This window comes from Anolis sagrei, chromosome 1 (assembly GCF_037176765.1).
Source record: "Anolis sagrei isolate rAnoSag1 chromosome 1, rAnoSag1.mat, whole genome shotgun sequence".
Lineage (NCBI taxonomy): Eukaryota > Metazoa > Chordata > Lepidosauria > Squamata > Dactyloidae > Anolis > Anolis sagrei.
In genome coordinates this window covers 42308924-42332781 of record NC_090021.1, presented here as the reverse complement: position 1 = coordinate 42332781, position 23858 = coordinate 42308924, and the positions used below count along the sequence as shown (strand labels likewise).

At 39.7% G+C, this 23858-nt stretch overlaps 1 protein-coding gene across 2 annotated transcripts in view; it reads right to left on the bottom strand.

Annotated features, from left to right (window-relative positions):
* The window catches only part of ALK (ALK receptor tyrosine kinase), a 759925-nt gene that overhangs the window by 135637 nt on the left and 600430 nt on the right, over nt 1-23858 (bottom strand). For both annotated transcript variants that reach the window (XM_060754129.2, XM_060754130.2), the window contains exons 7-8: nt 20017-20151; nt 13696-13796 (exon numbers count right to left, since the gene is read on the bottom strand). In XM_060754129.2, coding sequence (XP_060610112.2) covers nt 13696-13796; nt 20017-20151 — 236 coding nt within the window. The remainder of the gene's footprint in view (nt 1-13695; nt 13797-20016; nt 20152-23858) is intronic.

The window sequence follows — 23858 nt, the reverse complement described above, 5'->3', positions numbered from 1 at the left end:
ACTTTGCGTAATGGGTTGAGCCGCCCCTGTATATCCATTATATATAATATAATATAATATAATATAATATAATATAATATAATATAATATGATTTATATAAAACCATTTCTTGGGGCTCCACAAGAAACCTTTCCTTCAAAAAGGGTTCAGGGGCAAAAAAGTTGGAGAATCCCTGCTTCAGCATATTTAGGCCCCAATGGGTAACAACTAGACCCCACCTCATTTGATCTTTGATGCTAGGCTGGTTAGTACTTAGTTAGGAGATCACCAATGAATACTAGGTGCCTAAGGCTATATTCCAGTAAAAGAAATTGGCAAAACTACCTTTGCTTAAGAAAACCACATCATTCCCATGTGGATTCCCTACCCCTGCTTTATGAGATGGGAGAAAATATTCAAGTGCCAACAACCGGCAATAACCCTCCAGAAATTCAAGGAAGGTTTCAAAGACTTTTCTGAAAATGCTGGGAGCTGAACCTGGGGCATTCTGTGTTCAAACCAATTACTATATCTCTGAGCTACAGCTTCCCCTCAATGCTGGTTCAATAAGCAGGCAATTGCCATTATATGCCATTATATGCATACTGTGCACTGTGAAAAATGACTGTAAAATGGTTTAAGATTTCCCATGCAGGAAAATAAAAGGAAAGTCTTGGGATCTGATCTGAACAAAGGATGGGACAGGAAGGCGGATGGGATCTGGAGGTGGAGGCTGAGAAGGTACTTCCCTTCAAGCATGTTTTCTTTCTGATTATTTTGAAATGACACAATCCAAAAAAACTAAACTCAGGAGAGAAGCTTGATTCTTAAAGCTATTTCTTACTATTTAAATGCATAACAAGTAAGAACATGAAAATAAAAGTTGTAGTAATTTGATTCCAAGATTAATACAAGGCCCATCAACGCATGCCATGTAAACAAAAACAAGTCTCTTCCTTTCAGGAAAAGCCATTTTGGCAGGATAAGATTTGGACATCATCATCATCATCATCATCATCATCATCATCATCACCATTTCTATTCTACCTTTCCTCAGTATTGTGACTCAAAGCAGCTGGAAAAAATTTGGAGTTCAGTAATGAAAGACTTAAGATAATTGTCTTCCAATAATTTTTCAAAATGTGTATTAATATCATAATTCAACTTACATTACTGTAATATGAACAATGGCATTCAGCCCCCATTGAATACCCTTTTTGGGTTGTCAAAGTGTGGTAATCAATCATAATATTAAGGATAGTATTTTAAAAAAAACTAGTCTTGATTGTTCACATCAATCACTTGGAAGCCATGGTTTCTGAAAATATGGGGGGAAACTTAGTGGTTCTAAGCAGTTAGGAAGGGAAGCTGGATCTTCTATTTGCCTATTTTTGCTCTTTCTAATTGTGCCAGGAAGCAGGGAGCTGTTCCGTTTCTGCCAACTCAGTGCAAACATAAGTGGCAGCATGCCTCTCAAATTATGCTGGCAGACATTACTGTAGGCAAATGCCGCCAATTTCCCTTTGTTCAATTGTTTTTTTTTTTTGCTTTCCTACTACCAAATGAGCATTTGACTGCATTTCCCTTTTTCTTTTCTCTTCAGAGGCAAAAGGAAGGTAACAGAGGCTACACAACTAGACTAAGCTACTAGTCTACACAACCAAATGGAGTTATTTTTTCTTTCTTCATTTTCTTTCTTCCAGGTTCACTTACATACTGACAACATCACCAGATTTTGGCCAATGGTAAAAGCTGCTAGAAGACCATGATCTTACCCGAGGCCAAAAGACATCAGATATTATCCCTTCATCCCCACAAAAGCTTCCTTGTCAGATTTGTCTTGCAGTTGGAACAACTGGAAGAACTGCTCATCCTGACTATACAACATCTTTGTTCTGACCTCACACTGGACTTCAACCCATGGTATTTCTACAAGCATTTCTAGACACTTGAAACACTGAACCCCACAGAGCCCATCAAACGATGCAAGAGTCCTCATTTGAGCCTATTTCTGAAGTGAAATGCAAGGATTTTGAAAATGCTTAGGAATACACTCCAGCTGGTTCCCTGATCATACAAATGGGTTAAAACAGCGAAACTGAAGTGTGATGGGAATTGTTATCTGAGGTCTATCTGTTTTGTGCTGTTTCCTTGTGGGCAGTCCTTAAATATGCCCCAAAGATAAGTTATTGCCATTACTCCAAGGACAGGAGACAGAGAAAAGCGGTATATAAATACTGTAAATAAATAAATAAATATATTTAACGAAAGCTTGCAATGCCAAAGTAATACTATGTTGCTGTATAGGAAAGTTTCTATTTTCAGGAAACATTAATTCTTCGGTACATTAAGGGTTTTTTGGATATCGATAAATTATTTTTAATGTATTTAAAACATTATTGCAATTTAAAAAAAAAACATGAGGAAAAATAACTTGGAGGAACCTGCACTCTCCCATGTGGTGTCAACAAAACCAGATGATTTCTGTAGAAACAGAAAAAAGGTTTAAATCTGGCTTTTTGGGCAAACTTTCACTAATGCAGCGTGATTATATGAAAACTTGGAATGGCTTGATAATGCAATTGGACAATGACTTTGGCAAGGAGACACTCATGACAATGTTTTTATGGCTATGTACATTTTTTATATAATATGTTAATGTTTTAATAGTATTTTATGATTGTTTTAATTGTTTCTAATTGTTGAGGCATCGAATTGTTGCTAACTGTGAACTGCCTTGAGTCACTTCAGGGCTGAGAAAGGCGGTATACAAATACGGTAAATAAAAAAAAAAGGAAAACATGTGTGATTAGGGTAAGTAAGTTCTCAAGATCTTTTGGAGGTGGAGCGACACAAAACTGCACAAATCTTTCCCACCCCACTCCCCTAGGATGAAATCCTTAGACAAGAGCTGCAGAGGGCAAACTGGAACCAAGCAGCACCATGGAAAGCTCCAAATAAGGGATGCCAACAGCATAGCTGAATTTGTATTTCTTTATGGAAATACATAGTTTTTAGCTCTTGAAAATGACAGAGGAATGGGATACATTTGGAAGGGTGGGCACATATATATTTTAGAGATGAGAATATCTATAAAGGTTGAGATTTATCTAGACAATGTTGAGAATTGTAAAACACACAGATCACACTCTAGTCCACTGCTTCATAAACTGTGGGTCCCAATTCGAAACAGTGTCCCCTTAGTTCAATGTTGTGATTATAAAAAATTTGGAAACAATGAAAGGTTTCTCACCCATTTACACCAATCTTTTTAGCAATGACATGCAGTGTTTACAGTGGACACTGCAGGAAATGCTTCAGCTATACTTCAGCCTGTTTAGCAAGCTCTGCAAATGCTGATTTATTATCAGTAAATTATTGATTTTATACCTATTTTATATACCTATATACCTGGAGTCACTTAAAAACTTATTGGACCAAACAGGGTAATGAGGGGAAAGCATTTAAGAAGTCTTGCTCTAGGCAACAGGAGAAGGCATATGAAATATATGCAGGAGAAAAACCACACAAATCAATGGAAATTAACCCTGACGTATAATTCAGCATAATCATTTAGTGGGTCCACTCTAGTAATTGGATTTAGGCCTAAAAGTGAGATGAAGCTTTTTATGCCTCCAGGGCTAGACCACACACACAAGTCTATGTCCTTTACTTTAGCAAAGGAATTCCCTGCAGGAGCAGGCTTGGAAGCTAGCATCTCTCCTCATGTAGATTCTGGTTTGGTGTGAAGGTAGAACATTCCTCACTGTGTGTGTGTGTAGTCTCTGAGGCTACAGAATCTGGATGGTCTTTTACTCAAAAAAACACTGATTAGATAATCTCTGATTTCTGTCCTAGTACTACCACTATGGTTGGTGTCAGTTTCCACCACGTCTGACGCCAACCTCATTTGTCTAACTGATCTAACTATTCTTTGCATATTCTGAATAGTGAATCCACACCCAGCCTGTTCCTCAGAACAAAGCCATCAAACCATGCCAACATGTAATTTGCATGAGTCAAGTCTGACCTCAGACCACCCATAAACCCTCAAGACACCAAAATAAACCTAAGTCTCTCAGCTTGTAACAAAAATATTAGTTTGAGAACTGAAAACATTTGGTAAATCAGAATGAATATTTTAGCTTGCACACATGTCAGCTGCTTGGATGCAGGAATTATTGGCAGAATACATGGGCGTTCAGCATATCCATGCACAGTCTGAAATGAGCTGGCAGAGATTGAATTAGGTGGCATGCTGCCTTGTGAATGTCTTTGGCTTTCATTTTAAAGTTCATAAGCTCAGTAGCAGGACAAACCACAGCCTTCCACACCTGCTGAAGAGGACAAGAGCAGGCCATGAGCTAGATGCCCCAAGTAATAAGACTCTAATGGGACTATATGAGATCATCATTGATGACAGATGGTGCTCTCCATGTGATGGAACCTTAAACAGACTCATGGCATGTTTTAAATTATATGAGTCTTGGTGCTTCTGTTTCTAGATTTATTCCAAATACCAATTTTTTACAGAGTAAGCAAGCCAGAAAAACCATTAAGAATGTAATCAACCATCTTGGCCTGATCTCATCAGAGCTTTAAAAACGTAACTGATCTACTAAACAGGAAACTGTTCAATGAAGAACTATCCATGAACTGGGTTCACTGTTAAGAGAGATCATAACATACCAACGTATGCTGAACTGTAGATTTGAGCCAAACCTATTCTCGATTCTGTCAATGTTTTAGAAAATGTAAAGGATGGACCAGAAAGTTTATTTCCAAAACATGCCAAAATTGCTAGTCAAGGGACCGATGCACGTTTTTTGGCTTCTTAATCAAAGAAGAAATAATATCACTAACACTGGGCAGTTTTTATCCTTGCGTCATAATCCTGACCTATTTATATTTGTGAATCTGCTAATCTGTTGTTCTTTCTAGTAGTTATGATCCTGTTATCACAGGTACTAACAACACACTACAGTTATATCACCGAGGCTCCTAAAAGCAAACAACTCAGTGGGTATATAAGGATTATACTACTAGCTATATTAAATGCCTTTTTTATAGTTAAGTAAATGCACACAGCCTCAGTTGGATCCAAATTATCATGCACGGATGTGTGTGTCCCAAGGTGGTGGGGCTTCCTAACCCTTCTTCACCCAGCTAGTTTTTCTTTCAATTTTTTTCTGTGTATAGGTTTTCAAAAAAAGAAAAAAATAAAGTTTTCATTGGTATCAATGAAGTCTACTTGCTTTGAATCACTATGGTGGGAATTAACAAAACATAACTTGGTGGTGGAATGTAAACATCTCCCTCTTATGCTTGCATCACATCTTACATTTAATGAAATGTAAAAAATAAACGAATCCTAAATTATGTATCTAATTTAGTGTTCACTTTCTGTCTAATAGTAGGCTTGAATACATGTATTATATTTCAGATGCCATAGGTACAGTTAATCTTACATCAAAGGAAGGGACTACATATCACCTGAGCAACATGCTTCTACTTGGCCTAAAAGTCTTTCCAGCTGAACTGTGGTGTTGGACTCACTAGGCATTAACCGAAGCCTCCACTGCTTTGTGATTAACATAACATAAAGGAGCAATGGCCTTATGCTTTCTCTTCTAGCAAAGGTGGCAACCTAAGTAGGAAGGTCAACTCTGACGGCTGCTTTGCAATTACAGTCTTATCATGCTGGAGCCTTCTGCCTTCCACGTTATCTATTGTAGGGCTCAGGCAGAAGATTGAGGAAGAGATTTGTGGGCAGAGAAATCTGAAAGTTTGTCCTCTAACATGGATGCCTTGATTTCATAAGTAGAAGTTACATATTCGGAAAACTCAGAAGAAACTTAATCATACAGCAGGTTCATGGAGAGAGAGAGAGAGAGAAAGAGAGAGAGAGCACCTGCAGCAGAATATATGTTGACACCAGCCAAACATAGACTGAGATGGGTCTAATTCTCTTGTGACTTTTGACATCCCCTCAAAGTCAGTATATTTTTATAGGTAGAGAGACAGGCATACAATTTGGGGTATGTAGTTTACTGTCACTTACATTGAAAACATTTTTTGTCAGGTGTATTAATAAATATGAAGATGTGGCATGTAGGAAAGTATTTATCTGAAATCTTTACACCTATGCAGAAACTGGACAAACTCTTTAGAGTTAGAGAAGACTCTGAACATTTTGCTTACAGAAAGGACTGGCAGTGTTATTAGAACATTTGCCTTGTGATCATGGCTTGTATAGAAGCAAAGTGAATAATGGACATGTAATGAGGTTCAGTCTTCCCAATGGAAATACTGTGACATTATCTAGTGCACTGGTAGCCAGATGTTTTGGGGAAAGTGGTACATATCCAAAGCATCAAACAGTGGGATCTAACAGATTTCCCCCTATACCTGCAGAGAGGAACTCACTAGGTGGACCAAATTTGTGTTCCCCATTTAGTACATGGGGGCTTTCAAATCATCCTTTCCTTTAACAAAAGCTCTCAATCCATCCCCTAAGTCGGTGGTTCTGTTCCTGTGGGTCTCCAGGTGTTTTGACCTACAATTCCCAGAAATCCCATCTAGTTTACCAGCTGTTAGGATTTTTGGGAGTTGAAGGCCAAAACATCTGAGGACCCATCCAAGTCCCATTTGAAAAGGAGTGGAATCATGAGGGAAATGGGGCCAAAGCTGAGCACTCTGTGGCCAGAAAACCACCTTTACTCTTCTTTTACTTCCTCTGAATAGGAAGGTGAGGTGCACTGGGGTGACACTTTGGGAGAAAACTAAGTCTTGAGGTCCATTCATGTTTTGTGAAAAGAATTCCCCAGGATAAATCTCTGGTGTCTTCAGTTAGAAAGATCAAGTAGGTAACCACCAGATTGAAACTACTGGTGGAATGGTGTACCTTGTTTGAGGTAGAAGGATAACCAATGCCCTCTACATCCATACTCTGTTTGAGCTGTTTGACCCTGCTTTTCAAAGAGCTTTATAACTTTTCTGTGCCTGTGTTTCAAAATTAACTGTGTCCAAATGCTCACTCTAAAGAGTCCTTTCTCAAAGTAAGGCATTATGGAAGAAGTTGTCACTGAAGTTGCCTGTATTTCATGGTGCCCTCATCCCTCCTTTCTTATATTGGAGTGATGTAATCAGAATGAGATACCACTTATGTAGCCATTCCAAAGAGCGCTGGTCCCTGATCTTTTGCTGTAATGTCTTCTTTGGTTGTTGGGGCTTTCCAGAACACCAGTGTCATTTGTCACTTATTGGTGGTGGGGACCACAATCTGCCACCCATCCTATTCTGTCACACAAAACACGGGAATACACTCCATCTCATGGGAAACTTGAGTTGGTTGTACTTGAGAGCCTGGAAAGCCACAGATACAGAGTCTGAACTCACACTGGGCAGTTTTCCTTGTTCATCATGCTACACTTCTCTAAATTGCATCCCATATTGTCATTAGGCACCGTCAGAAATAGAAAAACACAAATTTCCTCATTTCCAATCAGAAGGGATATTGTGATACATTAACAGGTTGTGAAAATGGTCAACCATTAGGAAACATTTTGATTTTCTTTGTGAAAAATTATTTAGCACAAATCTTTTTTTCACAGGAAACTATGCATCATTACAAAACACATTGAACATATTGTTTTTGTGAAAAAACCAGTTATTTTGTGCAAAATAAGGGCTAGTGTGCAAAACCAACATTTTTTTACAAAAAAAATTTTCACAAAAAAATTCCTGTGATGCTGACAAATATACAAAAGTTCTCAGACTCCCTAACCAACAAGAAAAATATATTTGAAATCATTTGTTCTTGCTTGCACAAAAGAAATAATGAAGATTTAATGCCAGGTGTCAGCTTTTGGAAGCACCAAGTTACTAGTAATATTTCAAAAGCAATACAAACTGATGTAACAGGTTTATTTTGTAGTCTTTTTTTTTAAAAAAAAACATTTTAGATGATTTTTCAATAGGTTCTATTTAAAAAACACACAATTCTCTAACAAGTTATACTTTTTTAAAAGAAAAAGCAATACATAATGCAATTGTGCATGTATGTTTGCATGGCATTGAATCGTTCCCTATATAGGAAAGCTGCCTTGAGTCTCCTACGGTGTTGAGAAAGGCAGGTTATAGAGTACATAAATATATAAACAATTAATAACATAATGACTTACTCAAACTTTACAATGTTAATGACAACAAATTAATTGAAGGTAGACTGTATCTATAACCAACTATGGTAACTTTCCGTACTCTGAAGCTACTGGGACCCAGCATAGATTTCCTTCCCCAGCCTCAGATATATTGATCAGTGGATTAGTAAAACATGAAGCAAATCCCATCCTTGGAGCTTTCAGAGGAGTATGTTAAGTATGTTTACCCTCTCTTTTCACATCTAGCCTTCTTACTGTGAAAGAACACAAGAAACACTCATACTATATACATTTGGAAACACATAAACACTTCCATTTCTGGAGGTCAGGAAGGGAATTGGGTGCTTCTGCATATCCTGGACTAGGCTTTATGTTCACTCTTTATTTCTTCACAGGAAAAGAAAAGGCGTTTCTCTTGGATGTCTCAGTGAAAAAAGATGAAAAATTTACCACGACACCATTTCAGTTTAGCACCATCCCTATAAAATCTACTGTGAAATTTCAATTGCCAGAGAACACAGCCTGATTGTGAAATGCTCATTTGAGTTGTCAGTGAAGGGGTGAGTGGAGCAGGGGAGAGAATTTTTAACATGTGAAACGAAGCCAGGAAATGAGGAAATGAAATAAATATGGAATAGCAGGACTTTAATTCACAATCACATTTTCCAGATATAACTCCCTTTTGAGGATGATCACTTGCTCCAATCCTCTAGGATAATTAGAGAGCAAGGCCTTGATTCCCTCCTTACATTGGGGAGTGGGCAACCCTGTTGAATTATTCTGGTCACACAGAGAAATTCTTCCACTGGAACAGAATTTGAAGCCCACAAGCAAAGGCTCATTCAGAATTGAAGCTTTTGCACAATATGAAAGACACACAGAGAGAAACCCACATTGCCAAATTCTGCCAAGGCTTTATTGCCAACAGCTGCAGCACTGGATCTGAGTGGCTGACATTTAAGTATCACAGGGAGTGACAGAGGTGGGGCAGTAATAGATGGCGACTTTCTCTCTTCCCTTCTCTAATCTGCTTTCAAATGCAAGTTTAATTATTCATCCTGTTTATGGACAAGGAAAGAAAATTAATACAACTTGGGAAATGATTCATCCAGTTTCTGGCAGCAGGCAGATTATGAGAAATAGTCACAATTGCTGGTCTGTGACAAAATGAAGTTTTAAAATATTTAGATCTTGCACGTGCTGAGAGCTGGAGGGAAGAAAAAAGTGAAGACTCTTGGAGAAAAATAAATGAAAGACATGAAACACTGAGGATTATGGGGGGATTGAGTCTATGTGCCAGTCTATCAATTAGAATTGAAGTAGCAAGCATCTCAATGTCCACCAAGAATAAATGCAGCCAGGCTATAAAACAAAGAACAGTTGCTATCACAGAGATGGAAGAAACAGGACATTCAGATCAAACTAAATCCAAGACATTTGTTTAAAACATCATTGTGGACAGGTAGGGAGAATGAGGGAGAATGAGGCATCTATCTTAGGGAGCAGACAGTGAGAGCAACCAAAAGTTATTGGAAAAAAGAGGTGCACAAAGACCCTATCACTGTTATTTTTGGTGGGGGGCAACATTGTAATATTGCATATTTGGAAAATTTGGAAAATTCTGACTTTTTTCCCAGGAAATTTCGGAAATAATTTCAGAACCAAATTGCCAGTGCCCCCTACATCCGAAACGAGTTTTGAACCATTTTTTTCCCGTGATCAAACAAACCTAGTGCATAGGTTGGAGTGCAGTTGTTTATTCAATTCCTGGTTTGGTTCAATGACAATAACTCCCTATTTTTTCAGATTTGATCATCTAGTACACTTTTGCTTGGTAATTCATGAACATCTTGGTGGAACAATCTCAGCAGATTATCTCAACTGGAAAAAATGTGAACAGGATGTGAGGCATGTCACTTGCATCCATTGCACATTACAAAATTATCGTGCTATGAATAAATTGCTTTGGAGTTCGTAACTTGGTGAGGTATTGGAGCTTTCAGGCCGAGAATACAAAATACTCCTCCCTAAATTGTAAATCCCTGGAACCCTAGATTGCAACCATGGAAGTTAAAGTGGAACCATAACGCTAAAACTGTGTAGTGTGGAAGGGTCACAGGATATTTCTCTTTGTGTAGGAGTGAGCAAATTAAAGGGTCTGAGAACCATTTCCTACACCCAGAACTTGATGTTGGCTGTTAAAGCTCATTCTAGAGACCCATTTCCTACACCGAGGACTTGATGCAGGCTGTAAAAGCTCATTCTAACAAAACTGGAGGAAACTAGAAAGTCACTTGTTTGAAAACATTTGTTCAATTTTTGATAAAAGTTGGAATACGGGATTGTCTTATTTTAGAGCAGGACTGCACTCCCTGGAGGAGTGCAGTCATTCTATCTTACTTTCTTACTCCCTCCCAAATATCGAGTGCACAGTAGAAGAAAATAAGCCAAAACTACATGTGACCCATGGATTGCCAGATTCTAAGGCTTGGTTTAGTTGAAGAGGGGTTCTTAAGAGTTTGGTGATGACAACTGTATGGTGGAGGTGCCATCCCATCTGAAGCAGCATACAACTACAAAGATATTCTATTCAAGAAGTTTAACGTATGTATATACATAGTAGAAAGATTAGGTGGAAACTTCTTATTTATCCCCCTGACCTTGCTTCATTAATATCTCTAACAAACATTTACAGAGTCACTTAATTCTAATAGTTTTCCAGTGTTTATGGCCATTGCCATCATGCTGCTCAGGTGTGTGGCTCTGCAGGACAAGAAAAAGTAAGGAACTCCATAAACCAAATTTGGGGGCTGGGGATAAACAGACTCATTAGGTTGTAGAAATGTAAAGACAAACATAGAAGAGCAAGAGAAAGAACAAGTGATACCACAAAGTCAGGAGTGGGTTGCCTTGGGAAAATGTTTGGATGCTTTAATATGTCCAAAATGTTCTTGAGGAGGTTAAAGAGAACATATAACCTCCATGTTGAAACAGCTCCACTGGCTTCAAATCTATTCTAGCTATGGCTTTTATAACTCTACAGGGCATCTATCCAGAGCATTTCAAAGACCTATCTCCCCGTATGAGCTTGCCTGTACTTTAATATTTGCAGTGGAAGTCTTTTTCTGGATCCTGCCACCACCCCAGGCATCTTTGGTGAGGTCACGAGAGAGGCTCCTCTGGTTGGCTGCTCCCCAGGCATGGAAATCTCCTCCATGCAAAGTCCATCTGGCCCCCTACTTGTTTAAGGAAGCTTTTGGGCTGTAGTGTGTTGCAGCAAATAAGGGTTTTAATGAAAGGGGTGTATGCAGTATTTTCATTTTATTATTTCAATTCTACTTTTAATGTTTACTTGTGGATTTTAAGTGAAACTATTTAATTTTATTTGGTTTTAAGTTTTAATTGGATTGTGTAATTACTTGTGAAGGGTGAGATATTAATAAATTAATATGAGTGGTCTCCTTGCCTAACTGCAACCATTCCTGTTTTGCAGAAACTGCATTTCCTGTAACTCCCTATTTGTCTTCAGAAATCATCTACATTTTACAATGGTTGACAGAAATTTAACACTTCCAAATCGGCCATCACACCCCACACTATACTTTGAGTCTATAATTCTGATAAAACCATAAGATAATTGTGAATTGGGAGTAATTCTTGCCTTACTTTGCTTTCTTGACTTTCTCAACTATTTTCCCAAGTGGGAAAATAGTTGGGAAAGTCAAACAACTCTTTAATCAGTTGTTGCTAGTTTTTAAAATATTCATTTTAGCAGTAATAACCAATAAAAGATAAAAAAATCTAACCCCATCTATGCAGCTTCCACAAATCTGGACTCCAGGGATTGGATGGGGTGCAGTGTGAGTACATGTTGCATTCTGTAATTATGGAACTCTCCAAATGAGGATATTTTTGTATGCCCTACCACATGCTATTTACTCATAATTATTCTGTATCTTCTGCAACACTGGTGGCAAAGCGGTTTCCAATTTTAATTTTATACGCCTCTTGGGTATGTCATTTCCTTGCCACTGTTAAAGAGCACCAGTGATTTACATCAGCAATGTTTAATTAATTCTAAAGGCCAAACAGTATAGTTCTCATTCTATCTTATTTGAGTGAATCTATCATTCACAGGTCTATAATGGTAGTTCAAAAGAAGGGGCAGGCCTCACTATCAAAGCTTTTCTTATTAACCTATAATGCATCTGACTCTGAACAAATTAAAAAACAAACACGAGCCTTCTTTCTAAATACAACATTTTAATCAGTTCTCATATACTCCAAAGTCATTTAGAATAATTCAAGAACATAGAAATAGCTCTGTTGGAGCAAATCAGAGGCATGCCTAGTTCAATGCTCTGTTCACACAGTGGTCAGTCAGTCTTACGGGGAATCCTCACAACATCCTTATGGTGCCCAGATGTATACTGTCTATGATAATAGTGTAATAGCTTGATGTCATAACTTGTAACTATTGATAAGCTTATGCTCTGTGAAAATTTCCAGTCTTCTTTTAAGCAATCCAAGTTGGCAGTCATCACTGTTATCTCTTGGCAGCACATTTACTGTGTGAATGAGTATTTTCTTTTATCTGTCACAAATGCCCAACCCATTAGCTCATTGAATGACTCCATGGGGTTCTAAAATCATGTCACTTGTCACAGAGCTTTCTTTCCCAGATCCAAACAGGAATCAATAATCAGAACAGGCATCTTGACCTTCTCTGGTTCCAAATATTAGTATCTAAGGCCAAGAAGACAGGCTGAGATCAAGGATGAGTCAAATATGAAGGGCAATGACCATTCCAGTCCACAGTGCAAATTGCTGTGTTTTAGAATTGGAAAGTCTCAAACTGAGGAAGACATTCACCCTAGCATACACATGTTACCCATGGGACTTTGAATATATGATGAAACCACGGTGTTCATAAGGTCTTTACTCTGTCCATATAGTGCAGTGGTTCCCAACCTTTTTTGACCATGGACCACTTGACCATGGACCACTTTGACCAGGGACCACTCTCTAACATTAGTACCAAAAGGGTTACGAATCAGTTTTTGGTCAACTTTAGATTCAGTTTGGTTATTTGGAGTGCTGATTCAGGAAATTGCATTGGATAGACCACATCAGCTTTAATTTCTGATACAGAGCACATGCCATCCAGTAGTCACCATCTGCTTGCCCACAGAAAACCATACTTAATATGCCTCAACACTATAAGGCGGTTTCATGAGACCAGTCGCTCTCATTGCAACTGTATAGTAATGGTGAGACCATGGACCATATTTTAGTTCTTGCAGACCACTGGTGGTCCATTGACCATAGGCTGGAAACCACTGATATAGTGCAAAGTCATTCTAAGCCAGCATATGTAATAGCCCTTGGAAAGATTATATTCAGCCCCAAAGTGTGGATGAGTGAACCTTCTCACCCAAGCTTTTCCTAGTTACATATTAAGACATTCATGTACAAGGAGCCTTAATAAGAAAAGGTAGGGTAGCTTGGTCTAAACTTGCTGTTAACCTATGTAGAGTAAGCAAAAGCACTTGCCTCACAGGGAGAGTTTTTCATTGGAGCTGGAAACACTGCACTGGTCATCACCACTGCTTCTGTAACTGGTATCTCACTGGTGTTAAGCAAAAATGAACATTCTGGAGGGGAGGAAAGGAGGAGAGATAAGTGGACTACTAGAGCAAGGTTGATTAAAAGAGTAATTAAACTTTTATGGAATAATCCAGACTATTTGGCTTTAATGGGTTTGTGTGTGTATGCACTCACACATGTCTAAGAGTGTTCATGCAGATGTCTGATAGTCTCTTATTATAGAAGCATAAAATACAACTAAAGGCATTTTCAATATTCTTTCAGTGTAGTGATGCAGTTTCATATACTCTAAGGTTCTCTACTTGGGAATTATATGCAAGCACTTTCTGTCTGCTTTCTTCACAAACAATGTTTATCCCCAGCTTGGGATTTGTTTTCTTTACTTGATCCGTATCAAAAGGCATCCAATTTTTTCTTCTTCTTTTCCCCAAAAATTGATTTTGAGTAAACCGTTGCTGTTATGAAAGATGCAAAAGTAATATTTCACTGAAGCTGCAGGCTGAAGGTCACTCCTATCATCATGAAGGATGCAGGAAGAGAACTCCAAAGGAATAGAAATCTTAGTGCTCAGAATTATAGAGCCTTAAAAATGAAGTAGGTTCTTATTCCTTCGTTTGCAGCCTAAGACATGGAAGGAGTACAATGCTAATAACTGCTCTCTGGGTTACCTCTCCCAATTGTGGAGGTGTTAATTTCTAATAAGGATTGTACATTTTTAAAAAGAAAGAAAATGGTTACAGTCTTCTGCTGCATTAGGAGGTGCCCATCATGTGTAGCAAGTGCTATGCTAAAATGTGCACACCCACCCCTCCTCCCCCAATCATAGAATCATAGAATCATAGAATCATAGAGTTGGAAGAGACCTCATGGGCCATCCAGTCCAACCCCCTGCCAAGAAGCAGGAATATTGCATTCAAATCACCCCTGACAAATGGCCATCCAGCCTCTGCTTAAAAGCTTCCAAAGAAGGAGCCTCCACCACACTCCGGGGCAGAGAGTTCCACTGCTGAACGGCTCTCACAGTCAGGAAGTTCTTCCTAATGTTCAGATGGAATCTCCTCTCTTGTAGTTTGAAGCCATTGTTCCGCGTCCTAGTCTCCAAGGAAGCAGAAAACAAGCTTGCTCCCTCCTCCCTGTGGCTTCCTCTCACATATTTATACATGGCTATCATATCTCCTCTCAGCCTTCTCTTCTTCAGGCTAAACATGCCCAGTTCCCTAAGCCGCTCCTCATAGGGCTTGTTCTCCAGACCCTTGATCATTTTAGTCGCCCTCCTCTGGACACTTTCCAGCTTGTCAACATCTCTCTTGAATTGTGGTGCCCAGAATTGGACACAATATTCCAGATGTGGTCTAACCAAAGCAGAATAGAGGGGTAGCATTACTTCCTTAGATCTAGACACTATGCTCCTATTGATGCAGGCCAAAATCCCATTGGCTTTTTTTGCCGCCACATCACATTGTTGGCTCATGTTTAACTTGTTGTCCACGAGGACTCCAAGATCTTTTTCACACGTACTGCTCTCGAGCCAGGCGTCCCCCATTCTGTATCTTTGCATTTCATTTTTTCTGCCAAAGTGGAGTATCTTGCATTTGTCACTGTTGAACTTCATTTTGTTAGTTTTGGCCCATCTCTCTAATCTGTCAAGATCGTTTTGAATTCTGCTCCTGTCCTCTGGACTATTGGCTATCCCTCCCAATTTGGTGTCGTCTGCAAACTTGATGATCATGCCTTCTAGCCCTTCATCTAAGTCATTAATAAAGATGTTGAACAGGACCGGGCCCAGGACGGAACCCTGCGGCACTCCGCTCGTCACTTCTTTCCAAGATGAAGAGGAAGCATTAGTGAGCACTCTCTGTGTTCGTCCACTTAACCAATTACAGATCCACCTCACCGTAGTTTTGCCTAGCCCACATTGGACTAGTTTCCTTGCCAGAAGGTCATGGGGGACCTTGTCGAAGGCCTTACTGAAATCCAGGTACGCTACATCCACGGCATTCCCCGCATCTACCCAGCTTGTAGCTCTATCGAAGAAAGAGATCAGATTAGTCTGGCATGACTTGTTTTTGATAAATCCATGTTGACTATTAGCGATGACTGCATTTGTTTCTAAGTGTTTGCAGACCACTTCCTTAACAATCTTTTCCAGAATCTTGCCCGGTATCGACGTGAGGCTGACCGGACGGTAGTTGTTTGGGTCGTCCTTTTTTCCCTTCTTGAAGATTGGGACCACATTGGCCCTCCTCCAATCTGCTGGAACTTCTCCCGTTCTCCAAGAACTCTCAAAGATGGTTGCCAATGGTTCCGAAATGACTTCCGCTAGTTCCTTCAATACTCTGGGGTGTAGTTGATCTGGCCCTGGGGACTTGAACTCATTAAGAGCGGCCAGGTATTCCTGGACGACTTCTTTCCCAATTTGGGGTTGGATGTCCTCCAATCCCTCATCCACTCCATCTTGCTGAGGTTGAAGACTCTCTTTTTGTGAGAAGACCGAGGCAAAGAAGGCATTAAGTAGTTCTGCCTTTTCCCTATCCCCTGTCAGCATTGCCCCATCTTCTCCTCGAAGAGGTCCTATCGCCTCCTTGTTTCTCCTTTTTCTACTGACATAAGAATAGAAGCCCTTTTTATTGTTTTTAATGTCCCTGGCAAGTCTGAGCTCGTTTTTTGCTTTAGCCTTGCGGACCTTTTCCCTACAGGTGTTGGCTATTTGTTTGAATTCTTCTTTGGTGATTTCTCCCTTTTTCCACTTCTTGTGCATGTCTCTTTTGTGTCTTAGCACAGTTAGAAGTTCTTTGGACATCCATTCTGGCTTCTTTGCACTTGTCCTATTTTTTCTCTTTGTTGGCACGGTTTGCAATTGCGCCTTGAGTATTTCACTCTTGAGAAATTCCCATCCATCCGTAGCTCCCTTGTCTTTTAGTATCTGTGTCCACTGAATGCTGCTCAGCGTTTCCTTCATTTTTTGGAAATCAGCTCTCCTAAAGTCCAAAATGCGGGTTTGACTTGTCTTAGTTTCGGCCTTCCTTTGTACCTCAAATTGCAGGAGCACATGGTCACTTGCCCCTAAGGATCCTACCACTTCGACCGCATCGATCAGGTCCTCCGCATTTGTTAGGATGAGATCAAGAGTAGCCAATCCCCTTGTTGCCTCTTCTACCTTCTGGACCATGAAATTGTCTGCAAGGCAAGCGAGGAATTTGTTGGACCTTGTACTCTTGGCCGAGTTTGTTTTCCAGCAAATATCGGGATAGTTGAAATCGCCCATGACTACTACATCTCTTTTCTGTGCCTGTTTGGTCAACTGTTGGCAGAAGACTTCATCAAGATCTTCCTCCTGGCTTGGGGGTCTGTAGTAGACGCCTACAACGACATCTTTTTGAGTCCCAGTTCCCTTGATTCTTATCCAGATGATTTCAAGCTGGTTTCCCAGATTGCTGTCTTGAATTTCTTGTGCAGCATAAGAGTTTTTGACATATAAGGCTACTCCGCCTCCTCTCCCCTTTGTTCGGTTTCTGTGAAAGAGGTTATACCCCTCGATATCTACATTCCAGCGATAGGAGTCATCCCACCAGGTTTCAGTGATGGCTATGATATCATATTTGTGGTGTAGTGCTAGAAGTTGGAGTTCGTCTTGTTTATTTCCCATGCTCTGTGCATTAGTGTAAAGACATGTGAGCCCCTGGGATCTTCCCTTGAGCTGTTTAATTGGTATTATTGTGCTTTTGGTACGTGGTCCTTGTTGTGTTTGTGCAGCCCTCCGTTTAGCCTTCTGGCGATTCCCAGACATTATGGGTAAAGTAGTGTTCGCAAGGCTGTTGTCCCCCTCCCCCGGTGGACCTAGTTTAAAGTGCGTCTAATGAGGTTTGCGAGTCTGTGAGCAAAAAAGTGTTTTCCTACTTGTGTGAGATGCACCCCATCCCTTGCCAGTAGGCCATCCTCCTGGAATAGCAGGCCATGGTCGAGGAAGCCAAAGCGTTCCTCCTGACACCATTTTCTAAGCCAGTCATTGACCTGTACTATTTTTCTGGCTCTTGTGGGTCCGTGTCTTACAACAGGGAGGAGGGATGAAAAGACCACCTGTACATTACATTCTTTTAGCATTGCTCCTAGAGCTCGAAAATCATTTGTGATCTTTTGAAACGTATGCCTTGCAGTATCATTGGTTCCTACATGAATCAACATGAGGGGAGGACGGTGATAGGGCTTGAGGAGCCTGGTGAGCCTCTGAGTGATATGGTGTATTTTTGCCCCCGGTAGGCAGCATATTTCTCGAGCCATCCCATCTGGTCTGGAAATGACAGCTTCCGTTCCTCTAAGGAGGGAGTCGCCTACTACCAAGACCTGTTTACTTTCAGGAATGACAGCGCCCCTTTTGTGCAATGTAGTGTGTAGGTCTCCAGAAAAGTGATCCTGTTGGTGTGAATTGTGTAGGTGAAAAGTGTTGTCCTCCTCCTCGACATCCCCGGTGCATTCGTCAAGGACAATCCATTGAGATTCGTCCGAGAGCCTATGGTTCTCCTGTATGTGTTCCTGTTGCTCCTGGTCTATGGTTGGGGATGGTACACCTGCAGGATTGTGCAAGTGTGAATGTTGTGAAGTGTTGTCCCAGTCAGGGCTGTCCCCCGCACACTGATCAAGGATGAGCCACTGATCAGTATCTAAGCCATTCTGGTCTTCCCCAATATGTTGTGTTTCTTGGTCAGGTGCTAGTTTTGTGAGAATTTGGAATCTATTGTGTAACTGCAGCTGAGCAGAGGTATTCTGAGGAGGCTTCTGGGTCCTATGTGTCCTTCTAAGGGTGACATTTCTCCAAGGCTGAGGGTTGTCCACATCTGAGGTGCTGTTCTGTTGAGCCTCCCCGTAATGTTGGTGTGATATGGGCTGCGTGTCTAGGCCAGTGTGGTGTGTGGTATCTAAGAAGAGCTCAAGTTCCTGAATGTCCTTAAGGGTCTTAATACGGTCCTCGAGTTGTCGTATCCTGTGTTCCATGCGAGTGATCTGTGTACACTTGGGGAAGATGTAATTGAGTAATTGTAGTGTGAAAAAGCTGAACATGCCACAGCTAGTGCATGAGATGGGAAGTTTTCGTGTTTGTTCCATCTGGAGGTTGCTAATGCTCTTGGTGTGTGTTTGATGTTGTTGTCTGTATGCAGGGTGAAAGTATAGGTTACTGAGTGTAACCAGGAAGCCCCGCCTCTCAGCAGTTATTTTTTAAACTCAGGAAGCCCCGCCTCTCAAAGAAAGCAGCCCTGAAAGCTGTTAAATTCAAACAAAGCTTACCCTGAAGCAGAAGGAAACAAAATGGGTTCCTGCTTCCTCAACTTCTGTGGAAAGCCCAGCTGCCCCTTGGGTTCAGACACTGGTTTATATAGGATAACCAGGAAGCCCCGCCTCTCAGCAGTTATTTTTTAAACTCAGGAAGCCCCGCCTCTCAAAGAAAGCAGCCCTGAAAGCTGTTAAATTCAAACAAAGCTTACCCTGAAGCAGAAGGAAACAAAATGGGTTCCTGCTTCCTCAACTTCTGTGGAAAGCCCAGCTGCCCCTTGGGTTCAGACACTGGTTTATATAGGATAACCAGGAAGCCCCGCCTCTCAGCAGTTATTTTTTAAACTCAGGAAGCCCCGCCTCTCAAAGAAAGCAGCCCTGAAAGCTGTTAAATTCAAACAAAGCTTACCCTGAAGCAGAAGGAAACAAAATGGGTTCCTGCTTCCTCAACTTCCCCAACAAAGAAGTTTCCATTTTGCTAGGAAGCACTTGATGGATTTTCCAGAATAAATTGAAAACTCATCCCAAGATGCTCAAAATATGGTTATTTTATTAGCAAAACTATTCAATACATTTCAGCCCATGTAAGATCTTTCTCAACAATTACTGGAATCAATGTTAAGAAATTTCTGGCTCGGGAATTCTCAAACTGATTAACTGAAAATGTCTGAGTTTGGATACTAAATAGTCTTCTGGGCCTTGTCATGTTTTCTAACTTTCATCAATGAAATTATGGAGCATATGCATCTTCAGCACAACATTGAGATCTTCTGCTCATTGGAAACCATCGTTGTGTGATGTCCTGGAGCTTCTCATCATAAGGTGTTAATCTAACCTGTTGTGGTTAACTAAATTAGCTTTGACTTATGATCAACCCATAAATGAGACACCCCAAGTCACCTCATCATCTCAGACCCTACTAGTAGTAGTACTACTGCCAGTATAGCATCACGTTTCACAGAAGCTTTTCCACAATGGAAAAGCAGTGCTTTTCTGACATACCTTTTGATAAACAAAAATGCTTATTCTGTGGGTTTCCAATATGCCAGAAATGGGCCTCTTGAGGGGTTGGTGAACTCTGAGTCCATCCACAGTCTCCATTCTCAAAGGAGCAGTAGAAGCCAGGGGGGAGTTTTTCTGCAAGAGAAATTATGATAAAGGACAAAAGAAAATCTGATCAGCAATTTCATCTGGTTATCTGGAGTAAGTATGTGAAAGGCCACAATATGTGATATCAAATGAATATGTATAGTATTTTTTCTATGTTTTCCAAGAGTGCCCACATCCATTAGCAAAAAGACCTTTACTGCTATAATTCTCAACATATGGTCCCCAGATGCTTTGAACTACAACTCATATCATCCTTAAACATAAGCCACACCCAACATTATAAACCCAGTCTCCAAGGGCCCAATATAGTAATTCACAGCATCCTGGTTACAGAGGCTAATATTTTTACCTTACCTTTACCTTCATATAATAATAATAAATATTGTGTGCATCATTCAAAAATACATCACACAGTCCTAAATGCTTAGGAAGTTTTCAACTTGCGATTTTGTGTTACAAAATTCAGCATATATATCTCGTTTGCTGTGTCATACTATGTTTTTGTGTCATAATAATAATAATAATAATAATAATAATAATAATAATAATAATTGTATACCGGCCTATCCCCCTACAGGGACTCAAGGTGGTTTCCAACATATAAGCAAACATTCAATTGCCAGAAAGAAAACCATACAGACAATTACATCAAAATAAACACATTTGACAATATAACACAGCCTAATTTAACTTAACAAACAAAATAAAAACTAAAAGCATAACAAAAAACCAAAATATATCAAATGAGTCTTCTTGTGGAGAGAAAAAGTGGGGTATAACATAATAATAATAATAATAATAATAATAATAATAATAATAATAAGTGTGTATCAGAGATATTGGGTTCCTATAATACTATAATAATAACTTTATTTTTATATCATGCCACCATCTCCCTGAAAGGACTCGGGGCAGCTTACAAGCAGACTAAGCCCAATAACAACAAAGTTAGACAAGTAAAAACACATTAAAAACACAATAAACATATGGCAATCTAATTACACAATTAAAACAGTAAAATATAAAAACATCATTAGAATAAATTAAAGCCAATCTCAATAACCAGAATCTCAATCTCCTAGAGTTAATTTTCTCAACTAAACTTTACCAACAACTTAGGCATTATGTGTGTCTATAATTCTTTCACTTATGATCTGGTATCAGCTAGTAGCCACAGAATGCCAACCAAAAGAATTAAATTGGAGGTGGTAGTAGAATTCAATTGACAAGGCACCATAGGAGGAAGAGCCGGGGGGGGGGGGGGGGGGGGAGAGGGGTGGAACGTGGCAGCACCTTTAAGCTTTTTATTTTAGTATGAGCTTTTGTGTATATAACCAGACTGCCACCTATAAAATTATATGCTACTTTCCTCCCTCCCTTTCTTCTATTTCTGGTGCAAGGAACTGACATGGCTATTTCTTTGAAAAATATCACAGTGTGTTAGAATATTTTTGGAAGATGTGTTTGCAAGCAGGTTCTATAATAATATTTTTTTTCCCTAGGAGGCTGCCTTAGATCTGGAGAGGACCCATGAAGTACTGGGAAAGTGAATTCTAACCTTCACAATGGAATAGTTTAATATAGAGTGTCTTATTTTTATTTCAGTATAGGACAACATTTCTCAACCTGGGAGTCAGGACCTGAGGGGGCAGTCGCAAGGGGGTTTCAGAGGGGTTGCCAAGAACCATCAGAAAACATATATTTAATAACCGCTTTGGCAGAGAAGGTTGAAGATATCTCCTGTTTGGAAACAGATGGCAAATCCTTCCTCCAAAAGCCCTCCTCCAGTGTAATTGGCTGGCTTCTGAGACTCCAAATGGGGAGGGGAGAGCAGGCATGCTCTGCGCATGGCAAGGTGGTGTGCATGTGCGGGTGAGGGAGAGCATGCAGGGCTGGAGGAAGGTTCATGCCAGTGAGTACCTTCAAGGCATGGAGGTTCCGTGTGAAATTTGGCCCAATTCTATCATTCATGGGGTTCAGAATACCCTTTGATTGTAGGTGAAGTATAAATTACAGCAACTACAACTCCCAAATGACAAAATCACCCCCCCCCCAAAATCCCACCAGTATTCAAATTTGAGCATATCAGGTATTTGTATCAAATTTGGTCTAGTGAATGAAAATACATTCTGCATATCAGAAATTTACATTACAGTTCACAACAGTAGCAAAATTACAGTGATGAAGTAGCAACGAAAATAATATTATGGTTGGGAGTCACCACAACATGAGGAACTGTATTAAGGGGTCATGACATTAGCAAGGTTGAGAAACAGTGGTCCATCCTCACATATTTTTAATACACTTGTATGCATTCTGATCTGTCCTACCCACTGTCTGCTACTGATGTAAGTTGACCAGATCCATGCAAATGTCCATATAATAGAGTAGCCTCTCAATCAGGGTGCCATTTTTAAACATTTCAGTATAGCTAGGGATGAAAATCTTTGCTCTTGAATATTCTCTATATATAAGAGGGGGGGGGGTCACTGTTTTATTCCTGTTAAGTGAGATTGTGTAAGCTTTAATTTCGAGTGTTTCCTGATTATTTTTTCACATTTTGAAACAGAAACAACCACAAAGGGTTTTTTTTGTGCACAAAATTGTTTTGCACAACATTTTTTAGAAGATTTTAGAATCTTAGAAAGAGAGCTGCATTTATGTCCAGGCTTAAAGGTGGATTAATGTAGAAATAGGACAGAAAGACCTTGTGAAAGAACGGATCCAAAATGGACCCAGATTCCATCCCTATAGGGATGAGAATAGAAAATTATTTTTCTACAACTATACAGGCAGTTCCCAAGTTATGAACAAGATAGATTTTGTAGGTTTGTTCTTTAGTTGATTTTGTATGTAAGTCGGAACAGGTACATTTTAAAGTGTAACTCCAGCCAATCTCTCTCTCTCTCTCTCTCTCTCTACACTCACACGCATGCATACTTTGGATTTATTTATTTATTTATTTATTTATTTACAACATTTGTATCCCACCCATATCAGCCCGAAGGTGACTGGATAACATAGGGAAGGGTGAACACCCATGTTCCTGTGATAATCAGATTTTGAAAAATGTATAAAGTTTCAGTTGAGACACCTTTACCCCATGATAACTCTTCCAGAGGTGATTTCCCTTCCAAAAAGCAGGTTTCTCTCACTTCCCCATTCTTAATTTGGAGTCATTTGTAAGTCGGAAGTTTATAACTCAGGGACTGCCTGTATAATTAAATAATTGTATTGGTCAGGCTATCACAGGCAGTACTCATGAGTTTTCTGTAGATGTTTTATAGGCATGAAAATCCATCTCCTGATGCCTATAAAATGGCTACAGAAAACTCAGGAGTGCTGTGATAGCCTTTCCAATTAAATTATTTAGTTATACAGCTTCTTTTAAAATATCCCTGTTTCTCTCTCCCTTCATCCTACTCCCCTCCCCCTTTGGGCTCAACTTATTTCACTTGCTGCAAACATAGGTGAATGGGCTAAAGTAGTTGGCAGTTAATGAACTCAGAAGGGAAAAGAGTAAAACAGCATATGGAATGTTACCCTTGAAGTAGGTTCAAGCAAAAGCAAACTTCTGCAGCTGCTTTTAACTTACGAGATCATTCTCATTCAATATTTCTTGATCACATATATTCTGGATTTCATCTTTGAAATGCTGGATGCTATACTGGTACATTTTACTATGGAAGTCTACTTTAATACCTTCAGTGACTAAGAAAGATTTCCTATAAATA